This window comes from Pseudopodoces humilis, chromosome 23 (assembly GCF_049639895.1).
Source record: "Pseudopodoces humilis isolate 2021_Gansu_Grassland_sample_001 chromosome 23, ASM4963989v1, whole genome shotgun sequence".
Taxonomy (NCBI): Eukaryota; Metazoa; Chordata; class Aves; order Passeriformes; family Paridae; genus Pseudopodoces; species Pseudopodoces humilis.
Window position 1 is genome coordinate 6,168,781 of NC_142222.1, and position 15,277 is coordinate 6,184,057.

Below are 15,277 nucleotides of genomic sequence, written 5' to 3' on the forward strand. Positions count from 1 at the left end.
CCATCTGTTTTTTGCTGGGATCACACTCCACTAAAGAAGTGTGTGTACCGTGATTTGCAAACTGTACATTAAGAGTTTTCTTCTGGCTTTGTTTGCATGTGCAGTGCTGCACAGGAGTCACAGGACTGATCCTGGGCCAAAACTAAGTGCTCAGAAGCCTGAATGGAGCTGATGGTGTAGCCCTGAAGCTCAGATCAGTGGGAAGAGTTTGGGGAGCACTTGTGTAACTCAGTCATTTCTGTGAATGAGTGTTTTGGCCAGCATTTGGCAGCTCACATTGGGGTGGTCAGTGTAATGCTGCCAGGAGCAGTGCCCAGCATGGGGAAGGGGCAGAATGGCAGCTTGCCTTGGCACACTGCTGGCTAGTGAGTGTCTGTCTGAACTCATGCCAAGGCTTACAGGTCTGCCTGACACAGATCAGCAGTGGCTCAGGGATGGTTTGGTACAGCTCTGTGGTGACTCAGGTGGTGTTTGGTGCCACAAACCATAGGAAGCAGAGCCTCCCTGAAGAGTGTTTGCCCTCAATTAGCAGAAGTTGGCAGCGGGTGGTGGTACCTCACTCACGCTCAGACAGAGGGTTTTGAGGCCAGTCTGCTTCTCTGGATTCTCAATCCATAGTGACCATCTTCTGTGAAAGTCAGAGCTTGTGTGATGTGGAGGTAGGGTGGGGGGATTCAGGACATCATTCTCAGCCCTCTGTGCTCTCTGTTTCTTGTTGCAGGTCCCCAGGAGAAAATGGTGTAAGGCCAGCACAGCTGCCACTTCCAACCACGGCGTGCCCAGACCTCAGGGAGGAACATGGCAGCAGCTCAGGGAGCAGGAAGCGGTTCAGCCGGGCCGTCCGGCCCGCCCGGTTCTGCCCCGGGGCACAGCAGCACCTCCACAGCAGTGGCGGTGTGGGAATGGCAGGATGAATTTGGCAGGTGGAGGCCGTACCGAGGCAATGTCTGCAGCTACATTGAGCAGGTTATCCAGGCCTCTCAGCAGAAGGGCCGGCGCTCAGGGTCAGGGCTGGCCAGCAGCATCCCTTTGGGACACGCGGATCCTGCCTTGGCTCCCTATGTCATCGACATTCCAAGCTTGATGCAGTTCCGGCAGGACACAGGTAAGGGAGCATCCCCGCCTGTTCTGCTGGTGTGCTTGGGTGTGTGTAAGAGCCCTGCAAAGCTCTGCTGTTTGCTGCCATGCTGGGCAGCTCTGTGAGCACATCTGCTGCTCTCCTGATGCTGTCTGCTGCCCGGTGTGGAAAAATCTGTGAAGCTGGATGCAGACAGACAGCCGTGATCTCTTCAGGAGCATCATCATGGGAACCCTGGAGCTCCCAGCCTGTGAGCCAGAGCTCTCAGAGCTGGAAACTCCCCCTCCTCCAACACCCTCCCCCAATCCATTCAAGATCACTTGCGTAAAAAAGGCCTTTTTACAATTCCAACCCTCCTGCTTGAATCCCTTGCTCCCTCTGGAGCTGGAGTGCCAGCTGCTTTACCTTGGCATGCAGCCCTGCTCAAGCTGCTTGCGAGTGCCTGCGGCCCCCGCACGACACCAAAACGCTGCAGCAGAATATTCCCTCTACTTGTGCTGTGTGAGCCTGGCTCGCTTCCTCCCAGGGAGAAAGGGCAGGATGGGCTCAATAGCAGAATTGAGACCTGATTTTCATTCTCCTCTCTCCTGGGGTCACTGGGAGTAGCAGCTCAGAATCCTGCCCTCTTTTGCTCCAGATGTGCTGAGCAGCTGGAGCTTAGAAAATGGGCAAGGACGGAATGCTTGCACTTCATCCCTGGAAAATCCAGGGAGATCCCAAATTACACACCCTGAATGAACGGCTGCTTTGGAAAATTTCCCATCCATCAGTTTCCCCTTTGACAGTGTCTGTCCCATCACTCCAGGATGCAGTTGAGCATCATCCCAAGCTTTTAGAGAGGGGGCTATGTGCTGGTTTCTTGCCAGTTGAAACAGCAAATGAGCAATATTTTGAATCAACTGCATGATCAGCCAATTCCGGCAGGAAAGGGAAGTGGTTGGAGCAAATGTGAGTGGTCGTCACAGCTGCATCCGTGTTTTTATTCTGACTTGGCGACCTTAGGCAGAGTTTTAATGGTGTCCTGGGTGAGGTGAAGAGTTTTCTAAGCTGGATGCCTTGGCAGGTGTGCTCAGCTTGGCCTGTTCAAACATCTGGAAGGGCAGCTGAGGCTGCGGCTTTGAGTGGCACAGCACGGACCACCAGAGCTGGCACCAGCAGCTGTTTCTTTCCTGTTTTAATCATGCCAAACTTGTGAAGGAGCCTTCCAGCCTTTGGCCGTTTCAGCCAGTGCTCCAACGTTTGGACAGCAGTCCTAAGCTATCTGGTGAAGGTGAGCAGAGAGCCTGTGGGAGGGTGAAACGTGTCCCACATTGCTTTCCACAGGTGCTGCTGTCTGTCCTTAGAGGGTTTGTATCTCTTTAGACCATTGTGAAAGATCTCAAAACATGCAGTGACTATTGTCCATTGCAGGCTGCTTTGGAGCTGTTCATCTCTGGGGGACAGTGCAGTTCAATTCTGGAAATTATGTTGGCTGGTATGATCTCATGTTTCCTTGGTCTAGATCTGAGTTTGAGTTGTTGATAACAAAAAGGCTGATTCTGCTCCACAGCTCTCCTGCAGTGTTTCCCATTGATCCAAAGGGATGCTGATCAGACTGGCCAGTGCTGTGAACCTCCCTCCACAAATACCTGTGTGCTCTGCAACGTGACTGTTGGAAAAGCTGTCATATCCCCTTTCCATGGCCCAGTTCTAAGCAAAGCTTTTTCTCTCTGCAAGGCACTGCCTCAAACGTGAACCTTTCTGAGCAAGCTGCCAGCTGAACTTTGTCATGTTCTGGAGAAAAGAATCTCTGCAGGAAACATCCCCATGAAATATCTTTAAACAGTGCAAAAAATAGGCTGTTGTATTCTGCTCATTAGCTATTAGACAGATAAATAGGCTCTTCAAAGGAAGCCAGGGAGAATAACAGGAAGCCAGTGTTAACGGGAGCAGCGTCCCCAGCAGCAGGGAATGACAGCTGTGCGGGGGGATCTTGTGGGCAGGATTAACTGTGGGCTTCAGCTGCTGCTCAAGGCAGATTAGCTGGGAGTGAGTACTGGGGAGCAGCAGGAGTTGTTCTCCCACCACAGCTGTTTGCCCACCCTGGAGAGGAATACCAGTTTCCCTGCCAGCCTGGGGGAAGGGGGACATTTTCCAAGTGCATGGCCTTGGTCTTGTTGTTGACTCCTAAAAAATCTTCTTTCTGCTGCTGTTTGAGTGTGTTAAAAACACAAGTTGCTTGCAAGTCCTGCAGTCTTCTTTGTGCTGCCTTTAGCTTCTGAGCTTCTGCCAGTGGAGCAGGGGAAGCCTTGTTAATCTCCTGACATGTGTCCCACTGGACACCTTGCCTTATCTGTGGTAGTCCCTGTTCTCTGGGAACAGGTTCCCTGCACTCATTTCTAAATGTAATGCATGTCTTATTATCTCATTCCCAGTCCAGTCCCATCCCTAGTCCTCCTGCTGCTCAGGGCTTCATTCCTGAAGTTACTCACTTTTTGAGGCTGTGAGTTTATGTTTCTGAAGTTTGGCAGGACTTTCTGGATAGGAACAGTCATTGCCAGAGTTTGCGTTTGGCTATTTAGTCTGCTTTTCCACTAAGACATCAGTTCCAGGCTGGGAACGTTATCTTGGTTCTGCTACTTTCTACCAGTGGAAAGTCTGGTCCCACAGGAATCCTGAGCTCCATGGTTGAGCTACTGGGGAGGTTGTTGTGTTTGACTGGCTGCTAGTAGTGTTTTAAGTGTGCTGATGAGATGTTGTTTGTTGGCCGGTGTCACTGGAGAGTCCTGCTCTGCAATAAGCAGGATGCTCAGTGCTGCTCTGGAGCAGAAACACAAGTCTTGGCCTTCCTTGGTCTGGCACATTCTGCCTTTAAGAGAGCCTTAGCCTTTGTGTCAGCTCTGGAACTTCAGCAGTGCCGAGATAAGGAAACACACTTTTCACAAGTGTTTGGAACAATAACAGCAGCTTGATCCTCATGCCAGCATGCAGGCAGGCAGAGCCTGTACGCAGCAGCAGTTGGACTTCGGCAGTGTGGAGTCCCACATGGACTGTCCTCCCTCTTCCTTAGGATGTGCTTGTTGGTGTAAAGCTTGCCTGAATTGCTTGTGCCCCACTGAGTCTCCAGTGATATCCTGGGGCAGTTCTCCTCAGGCTTTAGCTGTGGGTACTTGTAAACGTGCCAGTTTTCACCTGGGGTCCTGGAGCGCAGTGCCATAACTCTCATCACCTCTTCAAAGGCTTTATTTTTATTTTTATTTTTATTTTTATTTTTATTTTTATTTTTATTTTTATTTTTATTTTTATTTCTCTTGGTGCTCTTCTTTGAACTCCTTCTGTTCAACAACAGAACAGTTGTAACAACTCGCTGCACCCCTGTTCACCCTCACCTTCCTAGATCTCCAGACTTGCTTTTCCCACAGCTTTTCCTGCTCTTCTTTTCTCTGTGCAGAATGCTGCTGAGGATTTTTCCTGCAGCAGCAGTTTTGACCCTGCTGCAAGAACCCATTTCTCAAAAGTTTCAGAGCTTCTTTCCTGTTGGGTGGCTTCCTTCCTTCTCATTAGGCTGCTGCTTTTTTGAAGTAAGGGATAAAGTACCCAGGAGTGAAGTCATCCTGGAAAGCCAGGCTTCCAGGGGGTTCGGGCTCCAGCTGTCACTGTCGAGCGGCCTTGAGAGAGTAGTGTGTCTCCTTCCATTTCTCTCCCTTTGTCTGAACAGCTGCTCTCTCCAGCTTTCAAGTTCTTTATTGTCTTCCCCTCTCTAGTCTTGCTCTCTCTCCCAGCAGTCAGGAGCCTGGAGAAGTTTGTCCTTCTCCAAAGTCCTTGCCCTTGTGGGACTTCACCCACTCTCCCAAGACCAAAATTGCCCCGACCCTTGTGTAGCAAAGTGGGCGTTCAGCCCCTTAAGTGCTCCTACAAAGCTCTTCCCGATGGTGTCTTGTCTCTATAGTTACTCTGTTGTCAAGGCTGTGGGAGTTGGTTTTTTTTTAACCAGATCTGTGCCTCAGCCTGATTTTTTTTCTTTTTTTCTTTTTACTTTTTTTTCCCTTTTAACGTCAGGGAGGCATATGTGATCACTGTGCTTTTATGCTTGGGTGTGTCTGCGTCTGCATCCTCTCTTCTTCCCTCCTTTCCCACCCTTCCTTCTAGCAGCTTTTGAACCTGCTGCCAGCCCACAATCAGATTTGGCAGAGGGACAGGGATCTCGGGGATATTGCGTTTTTCTAAGCTTCATGAGCACACCCAGCCCTGTTGGGAAGAGAAGGTCTTTTAGTGCCCCTCTTGAGGAAGAATGAAAAAAGCCTGCATGGATCTGTGCAGAAACAAATCCCTGGGACAGCGTCCCTCTTAATTCTCTTCTCACTAAATTGTTGTATTTATTCTCCCCTCCTCTCCCCCACAGGGACGATGCGGGCTGTCCGCAGGCACGTCTTCCCAGGGGACTCAGCTGCTGGGCAGGGCATCGTCTGGGAGTGGCAGAACGACGAGGGCGGGTGGTCCCCGTACGAGATGAACGTCTGCGTGTTCCTGGAGCAGGCCCGTGCCACCAACCACCAGCGAGTGGATCTTGGGCCCTTGGGCTACAACTATGAGATTGACTTTGTGGCTCAAGTTCAGACCAACAAGACCACGAGGTTCCGCCGCAGCGTTCAGAGGCGTTTGGATGCCCCGTACCCGGTGACGACCTCCGCCACACCCCTTCACACAGGGGTGGGATGTTCTTGCCAGCAGTGCTGGCCAAACAGCGGGACTGGTCCCATCACCACACGCTACCGTCACTCCATGACAAACTTTCCCAACTCTTCCACTACTCATCAGGCTCCTGGCAGGACTGTGTCAGTAAGTTCTTCCAACGTTGGCTACGTGCCCTATAACAAACCCACTTTGACTGGAGCAAGGTCAACACCAAGACTCAGTGCACAGAACCCCTTGGTTTTGGCTCAAACTGGGAGCCTCAGTGCAGCACTGACAGCATCTAATGGAGTCAGGTACAGATCCTAATTCACCTTTAAATACCATATGTGAGTCCAAGAGATCTGCTGTGCTCGGGTCTGCATTATCCAGGAGTCTCTCTGTCCCAGAAGATTTTACAAAGGCATTCTCCCTAGGAGAAAGAAATTTGTGCCTGTGTATCCAGTACAGTGGATGAAAAGACTTCCCCTCTGCTTTCTACCTCTTTTTTTTTTCCCATTTGAAATATAGTCCCTGTCTACCAGTCTCCCTGACCACAGGGCAATTCACTCAGGTTGAAATTCTGAAGGTTTGAGAAAATTAATAGTGAGCAGTGGTGTTTTGGGTTAGGTTAAAAAGCAGCTTGGAGAGAGACTCAGTGAAGGAAAAGGGGACTTTTAAACACACTATTTAATTCAAATTAGGCAGTAGAGTAGAGCACTGCTTTGAGTCCTAAGCTCTTCCCCTTCAAGGAGGGACCACAGAACTCATTGCATGTGGCTGAGACCTCATGAACTCTCTGTCAAAATCAGCTGTCCAGGCTATTTTTCAGGCTAAATGGTGACGAAGAGCAGAGGTACCACTGAATCCATTTTCACTTTGGCTCCTCTCTGACAGGGCTGGAACCAGTGGGCATCTCTCAGCCTGGGATTTCAGGTCCCATCAGCTAGAGCTGAAGGAGGGCTGTGTTTGCACCTTACTAGTGGGGGAGGAAGAGCTTCACTTCTCTTCAGGCATTTTGGTGGCTGCCAGCTCAGTGAAAAGCAGAAGATTGTGGTCTGACAGCCCGGCTCCTCTCCATGGCATGGGCTGCTGGAGCAAGCCCCAGTTGGTTGTTCCAGTTTCAGGATCTTAACTCTTCCTGTGCTCAAGCTCTTGCTGGCAGAGGTGTGTGTGGCCTGTCTGTAGCAGTGCTGGCACCAAGTGTGACCCAGCAAGGGCTGGCTGACTGGTCCCTCTGTTTGTGAATGGCTGGAAATGGCAGAGCCTTACACTCAACTTCACTGGGAATAATCCAGCTGTTGAACCCCGGAGAAGCTGCAGGGAAACTTGCCAGAGCTGATTTACCTGTCCAAGTAGGTAAGAGATAAGAGATCTAGCAGTGTTGGAAGCACATTCTGCTAATTGCACAAGGCACAGGGGTTTGAGGTTTGTTTTGAATCTCATTTGTGTTTTAAACAAGATGGTGAATCTTGAGATGTTTTTCTTAGTATTGTATCGGGACTTTCCCTCTTCAGGGTCATCTGAGTGAAATGACTTCTCACATCCTGTTCTTCTTTCTCACGGTCTTTTTTTTGGTGCTTTTTTTCCACCTGGTGATTTTTTGTGTTGCCTTAAGCATCCACAGTGCTTCTCTGTTCCAGTTACCGAGTAGGGCTGAAAATCAGACCTCAGCACTGCCTACAAGAGCCCCCAGTAAGGCTCTTGCTGTCTCCTGAAGAAGCTGCCAAATTCCTCTTCTCACAGGAGTTGCTGGTGGGTGCGTGGGGCCACTGGGCTGCTTGAAATCCCCATCCTTTCCCAAAGGATTTGCAAAGTGACTCAGGGTGGGGAGTTTGAAAAGGAAGAGCCAAATGCTGCAGCAGTTGTTCCATAAGCCTGTCTGGAGCCCATCAGGCTCTGGGTACCTTGTGTGCTGCCTGGTGGGGGGACAGGCTGTCCTGAAAGGAGGGGAGGATGGGTAAGAGATGCTTGGAGAGGGTTGCCACGGGCTTCTGACCAGGAACTGAGCCTATGGACCAGGCAATGCTCACTGGGAGGAGAGGGATGGTCGGGGAAAGCCAGGAGGTGCCCATGGCTGGTTGAGGTCGGGCTGTTTGAACCGGTTTTGCAGCTCAGCAGTTTGTGTTGTGGAGGGGGTGAGGTGGCTGGTGTCCTGGCAATCATCCCTAGCCAAGCCAGCCTTTCTGGGGGATGCAAAGGGATCGTACAGTTAAATCTATGCAGGTGACAGCAGAGCATGCCACACAGGGCAGGTGGCAGCTCTTTGGATACCTGGGAGTGTGTGAGTGCTGTGAGACTTGTGTAAAACCCACCCCCCAGTGAGCCCCACTCCCCTGGCCATTGCTGTCTGTTCCCTTGGGATGTGATCTCCAGTCCTTTGGGATTATTTGTGCTGGGGTCATTTCTTTATCCCTGCCAGAACAACAAATGCACACAGGGGGGCAATCTCTGCCTTCCAGCAGCGTGCCATATGTGAAGGGACTTTTTCATCCCTAGCTGACAGCTCAGAATGGCTTTTCCCCATCAGTCCTGTGCTGGGATTCAGAGCCACTGGGTGGGTGTAATTGCTCCTGGTTGGAGTTACAGTCTTGGACTCATGAAACCCATGTTCCAGCAGAAAATCCTTTAATTTCTGTGAATTAGGGGAAACCTGAGTAGCAAACTCTAACAATGTGTTTCATTTAATTCCTAAGCCCCAAGCATTCCTGGGTTATTTTATCCATTAGGTTCCCTGTCTCCCCCCATCGTACATAATATGGTGGTTAGTTCCCCTTCCCTTGCAGTCAATGCCCTGCATCACCCAACAGTCTAACCATTTTGGCTAATTATCTTGTATTAATTATCCTGCCACGGGTTTCTCTCTGTGTTCTCTTAGCTGTGATGTGCAATTCCTGTCCTGGCCCATGCTCAGAGACCCGAGGGAAGGAAGCACTGGGCCATGGTGAATCCTCTGGTGTCTGCTAAAGGTTGTGTTGTGTTCACCCTACAAGCTTTAGCTCCAAAGCAGCCCTGACAGATTACTTGCTTTTACAAAACCGCTGATCTCCACAAAACTTGCAGAGGTGGCTGAGCAGCAACTGGCAGAAGGGCTCAAAAACTCATTGGGAGAGACTGAAAGGCAGTGCAGTTGTTTACACCCAGTCTCTTTCAGAAACACAACTGAAAATGGCAGCAGCTCTCTCCTGCGGGGCTGAGAAGGAGGTGCAGTTCACCCTGGAGAGCTGCTTGACTCCCTGTGTGGCTGTAACAGTTATTTCTAGCTGGCAGGCAGGCAGGGGTAGCCCCCAGAACAGGCATGCCCGGGCTGCTGTGCCACTGAGGGTGATTAAATGTATTTCCTGCTTGCTGGAGGGCAGATGCTGGTGTGAGAGCAGGCGGAGCTCAGCACTGCCAAATACACTTTAATTTCCTCCTGCTCTCAAGAGGGTCAAAGCCACTGGAAAACCCAGAGAGGAGTGCCAAGGCTTAACTATATGCTAATATTCTTGGCTGTGCTGCTAATGAATTACATGCATGTGGGCAAGTTATTTTGCTGCTTTCTTCTTTGCTTCATTCCTATCGTGGATGAAACACAGTTAATGAATCTGGCCTCTCATGGACAGCACTGGAATCTGCAAATGGAGTGTGCCATGGCAAGGGTTGTGTCCTTATCTCAGCACTGTTAACCAGGATCCCAGCCACCTCCTGGCAAATCCTTCCCACTCCACATGGGAAAGCATCAATTCCCTAGGGCAAGAGCTCCCCTGTTCCCTGCACTGTGCTGTCTAATTACAGAGTGAGGCACTCCTGAAGCACAGTAAGGAGTGCCCTACTTGTAATATGAGCAAGTAAAGCTGCAGGAAGCAATCTTCTGAGGGATATTAATTAGTGTCCCAGCCAGGCAAATCCCTACAGGAGCTCTGCGGGCTTCTCTGAGCTTATGTGGCTTTGGCTGCTGGTCTGTGTTGTGCCTAGAAATAAGGCAGCTCATGGGGGCAGGATTTTGTATAAAATCAGGGGGAACAGGGGTCTTGGCAGCTAGAAAAGGATGCTGACAGAACAGGGGTGTTCTTAAGAGAGCACTGGACCCAAATTTCCTATGGGGAACAACACACAGTCAGTGCTTTGTAGGATCAAGGAGGACCCTAACCAGGGCCTTTCCTTTTTTCTCTCCACCTTTGTATCCTTCAGCTTTGTCCATAGGCATTCCCACAGGCTCCTTTGGGTGGTGAGGAGCTCTCCTGGTGCTGGTTCCACTGTGCCCGCTGTCACTTGTCCTGCAGCCCTTTTAGCCAGCGTGGTGCTACCACCAGGTGGAGTCATTAATGTCACCCGACAGTGAGCCCTGGGAAGGGGTTTGGACCTTAAGGTGTTGTGGTAGCACTTCGTGTGAAGCAGGGCTGGACACTGCCCTGATCTGTGAGGAGAAGTGTTGGCTGTTGTCCAGAGTTCTACAAAAATGCCATGATACAGAGATCTGTGGCCTGCTGGTTTTGGCCAGGGGAGAGGAAGGAAGAAAGGGCCGTATCAGGTGGAGAGGGTGAGTTCCTACAGGCTTCCCCAGTTCTGCTCTGTTGGGGTATTGTTCGTGTGTGGCTCAGGTGATGGCTCCAACCTGGCCATCCAGTGTTTGAAGTGGCAGCAGCCCTGGATTCCAAGCTGTTGACACAGTTCCTTGCTGGACCTGTGCTTTGCTGTCTCACTGGTGTTGCAGATTCTTGAAATTCTGGAGAAGCAAGTGGGTTTGTCATGCTGAAATCTCAGTCTGCCCTGTCTGCCTCCTGAAGCAGACTGCCTGGGAATCTGTGGTGGGAAATCTTACCAGGATCTTCTTGCTGAATCTCCAAGAACATTGTCTTATTTTGCATCATTTTATTCACAATCTAGTGATCCCAGTTACACTCAGGAGCGTCCAGCACACAGAGCAGTGGGAGAGCAGGAGCTGTGGCAAACAGCAAGACAAAATAGGACCAGGAAGGAGGAACTGATACCAGGACAAATTCAGAGAATTCAGGCGTTGGCTTTCAGGTGTTGCAAGCACCTGTGAGAGCACTTGGCCAGGAGTCAAAGGCACTGCCTGGTAAGAAATCTTCATGGGTAACAGGAGCAGGTGTCTTGGCAGATCCTTCTCATCTCTCCACACTGCAGTGCTTGCTCTTGCGCTGTTGCTGCCCAGATCTCCCTCATCCAAAACATCATTTTTTCTCCTAACTGAGCTGTTTTCAATAAATGAGCAGGACCTCTTCCCAGAAGCCAGCACTGGTATGGCAGTGCTGGAATATGTTGAGCTTGTGCTGTTCCATTATTGGATGCACAATCCACGTTGCACTACAATAACAATATCCTTCCTTGCTCCCTCATCCCCTTCCTCCCCCCAAACCCCCACTTCAGACCCAGGGTAGGCTCTGAGTAACATTGCCTTACCTTTCTTGGCACAGCAGTACTTCCTCCCACACACTGTGGCTGCAGACCTGCCTGGGCAGTGTTGTGGTACCTCAGAGCAGCGTGGATTTCCCTTGATTTCATCAGCCTTTGGGCTTTCTGCAGTTGTAACAGAGCTCAGGGAGTGTGGCAGCCCGGCTCCCACGGTGCAGAGTGGATGGGTCAGCACGTCCCACAGCACTGTTAGCTGAGAGCTACTAATGAATGTGTGTATTTAGTGAAATAAGAAGTATTTGGTTTCTCCATCATCACATCAGTTGGCTCAAAGCCTCCAGCAGCCAAAGCTGAAACATTTTGCCTTTAAACCAGGAGTGCAGCTGATCAGTGACTGTTTCCTGGCTCATGGATGGTAATTTATCTGCAGTGCACTCACAGCTTCCCAAACTTGATTGCTTGCAAATGCATCAAGTGTTATCTGTTTCCCTCTGCAGATCTCAAGGGCTCTTCTCACTTCTGTTGTGGTTTAACCCAGACAATTAATCACCACACAGCCCCTCAACTCACTCCATCCTCCCCCAGGGGAATGGAGGAGAGAATTGGAAGAAAAAAAAGTAAAAATTGTGGGTTAAAATAAAGACAGTTTAACAGGACAGAGAAGGGAAGTAATAATGCTGATGATAATTAAAATGTACAAAACAAGTGATGCACTAAGCAATTGCTCATACCCACTGACCAATGCCCAGCCATTGCCAAGCAGCAGCCCCCAGTCGCTTTCTCCCCTGGTTTCGCTACTGATTATGGCATCCTGTGTTCTGGAATATTCCTTGGGTCACTTGGGGTCAGCTGTCCCAGCTGTGTCCCCTCCCAGCTTCTTGTGCCCCCCAGCCTCTTCTCACTGCTGGGGTGGGGTGAGGAGCAGAAGAGGCCTCACTTAGTGTAAACACTGCTCAGCAACAACTAAAACATCTCTGTGTTACCAGCATTATTCTCATCCTAAATCCAAAACACAGCACTGTACCAGCTACCAGGAAGGAAATTAACTCCATCCCAGCTGAAACCGGGACAACTTCATACAAGCTCCAACTCATGGATGACTTGGATTTGAGTCTCACAATTAGGAGAGTGAAGGATTTCTCTGCCATCTTTTCAGAGCATGGTTACCAGTGATCCCCTTCTCAGGGCAGCTCTGGGTTTGCTTTCTCCAGCCTCAGGTGCAATGACCCTGTGCTCCAGCCTGTTGGAAGGATTCTCTGCCCCCACCTGTTTTCTTGGCACCCCAGAAGGTTCAGCTTTGTGCTCTGTTTTATTTTAACCTTCCATGGAGAAGTGATAACACCCAAGATGCTGCTTCATCTCAGGGTATGACAGCAAAACACAAACAGTTCTGTATCAATGACAGGCTGGGGTGGAGAGGGTGCCTAGGCTCAGTGGTGTCTTCTTGGCTTCTTAGGAGGAAATGAGGGAAGGTCCAATGTCTCTGATTTTTTTGGGAGCAGTTCTCTCAAGTTCCTGGTCCTCAACTATCCTTCATGTCTGCAGATGGAGAACAAGGAGTCCTGCTCCTTGCCATCTTCTGAAGAGGAACATAAGGGCAGAAGTGAAGCAAAAGGATGAGATAAAGAAGTGGAGAAATACCTGAGAAAGAGCTGTGACGAAGAGGGTGAATCAGTAAAGAAAGAGAGTCATAAAGACATCTGATTTAGAGCTCTTTGAAATCACGGGCAAGATTTCCCCTGTGTTTGGTGGGTTTGAATTGTAGCCAGAATGGTCTGTTGCATCATTTGAAGGCATTGCAAAATTTGGGGCAGCAGAAGGGAAAGCACAGCCTTTGAAAGAGGCAGGAGGGAAACCTCTGTGATCTGGAGAGCTTTATAAGGGTCTGGGGGGTGCTGGTCTCACTTGGCCAGGCTGCCAGAGCTGCACCAAGCCCTCTGTCCTGCCCAGGGTTCTTCAGAGAGTGCAACACACGTGTGGGAACTTATTCCAAACTGTGACAGGTAGGAGAGGTGGGGTGGCAAACAGCCATGTGTCACTCAAAAATCTTTTCAGCCCTGGTGATTGTCATGGAAATGGAACAAATATTTTAGCAAGACTTAAAGGAGAGACCTCTGTGGTACCTTTTTGAGCAGGGCAGCTCTTGCATCCCAGCTGGACAGAACAAGGTTTCCCCTAAATAGTGGGTGAGATCTGGGCTCTTGACCTCCTTAGTCTCTGAATTCCTAAGCAGCTGGCCAGGTTTGTGTAATTTTGGGGAATCCTTGGAGATTGTTGTTTGAATGTATTAACTGCTGCTGGGATGCATGAGCCTCATCCATCACAGGCATGTGGGCCACCTGAGACAAAGTCCATGGGTAGCTTCTCAGTGCCAGCATTTGGATTTCAAGTGTTCCTGCTCTGCTAATGTGGATCCAGCTTCCTTTCTTCTCTAGTGACCCCCCCATCAATGTTGATGCTGCTGCTCCCCTTTCCTCCCTAACTCCTGCTGCCAGCTAATGGTATAACCTTGGCTTCCCATGTATCCCAAAACTGAAATACAGCTGCCAGCACTGCCAAAACAAGTAGGTGAGGAACCTGAAAGGCGTGTTTGGTGTCCAAATTCTCTTGATTTCCAGATGAAAATGGGGGCCAAGCTCTTCCAGGTCTCTTTCAGCCTTTCCTCCCTCATCCCCACATCCCCCTTGGATGTGTAGTGCAGGTTGGCTGCTTGCAGGAAGCTCTGTGGGGGACTGGCAAGAGCAGGGATGTATCACCAGATCAGAGCAGGGTCCAGCAGGAGGAATGGATGAGTTAGGAGAAGATGGGGCTGGAAGCAGCTACATACAGCATAGCTCTAAGGACTTTGCAGGTAAGTAAATCTAGGAGAGAGCTCTGGCAAGTACAGCTGCTGGCCCAATGGGAGAAGGGTGCCTGGGTGAGGGTCCCAGCTGGGGCTCATCTGAGCAAATAATCCCTGTTAATATATCCAGGGCCCTGGGCTTCACAGGGAGCAGTGCATTACTGAATGTCTCTGATCCTTGCTGTCTATTTTTTTTTTCTCTCCAGTACCCAGGCCCTGCCTGTCAAGATGCCCAAACCCAGCAGGGTGAGCCAGGCCCTGGCAGGTAAGAGCTCCCCTGTGCTTTATTTGCTCAATTCTTAGGATTAGGTGAATGAGAGGCTGTCTTTCTTGTAGCACACGCTTTCCATTTTTGATTTTTGGTAAGAGTTAGAATTGTTGCTGGTGTTTCAGATCCAAAGACTTTTCAGAAAAGCAAAGAGGGCAGATTTGGGGGAGAATGGGATGGACAAACCTTATTAACTGTTTTTCTCATCCTGAGTCTTTCAAAATAAGTGGGATTATTTGAGGCATGGCTATTTATCTTCTTCTGTACATGTGGATGAGCAAGTAGCAAAGGAAAGGGCATGTGAATCAAGCTCAGTGCTAGCTGCTATTTTCTGCTTTTTTGAAAGTCAAAGGAGAGGAGTGGTGTGAGATTTTTGTGTGGTTTTTAATATGATTTTTTACAATGTGGTTTTAATAAAAAAGCCCAGGTGGTCTTTAGCTTAAAGAGGGTTGTGATGCCTTGTCTTGGGAAAGGGGAGACAGAAGTTGAATCAGACATTGTCTCCCGGTGCAGCAGAACACGGGTTTGCTTGTTATCCAAACCTGTGAACACAATGCTAAATATACTGAGGAGTATGTCTGGGAGGGATGAAAGTACCAGCTTTCAATTCTCTTTTCAGAGTAGATTTGCCTGTTAAAGTTGAAATGGCATTGCCTTGAAAATGACAGTTTGTGCTGTCCACCTCCCGTGGAGGTGTTACTGTGCCAAAAGCGAGTGGCACCTTTGCTGTCTTTTGGCCCAGCCAGTACCAAACCAATGACCCTGGTGTGGTGCTACTGGGGGATTTGGGTGTTCTGCCCAGAGCAGAGATCTCTGTACTGGTACCAGCTGTGCTCTCAAACTATCATTACCTGGTAGAGGAGTGCTAAACATCTGGTATTTTCTGGAGTTTTCTCTGTTGTAAACACTACAGAATGTCTGTTAACCCTCTCCTTCCTCTGTGTCTTGTCCATGCATGGTCTCTTGAGGTTATTAGCTCCTGGGACACCAAACTTATCTCCTGAGTGAGCAGAGACAGTTACATTCTTGTTTTCAAGACGGTGGTTCCCACCTTATTCCAGAAAAAGGTGTTTGGTCTCTT

The 15,277-nt window shown here is 49.7% G+C and overlaps 1 protein-coding gene across 2 annotated transcripts in view; it reads left to right on the forward strand.

Moving 5' to 3' along the window:
* DTX2 (deltex E3 ubiquitin ligase 2) overlaps positions 1 to 15,277 on the forward strand; it is a 34,660-nt gene that overhangs the window by 4,080 nt on the left and 15,303 nt on the right. For both annotated transcript variants that reach the window (XM_014254867.2, XM_014254868.2), the window contains exons 2-4: positions 722 to 1,105; positions 5,460 to 6,045; positions 14,135 to 14,193. In XM_014254867.2, coding sequence (XP_014110342.1) covers positions 799 to 1,105; positions 5,460 to 6,045; positions 14,135 to 14,193 — 952 coding nt within the window. In that variant the 5' untranslated portion in view covers positions 722 to 798. The remainder of the gene's footprint in view (positions 1 to 721; positions 1,106 to 5,459; positions 6,046 to 14,134; positions 14,194 to 15,277) is intronic.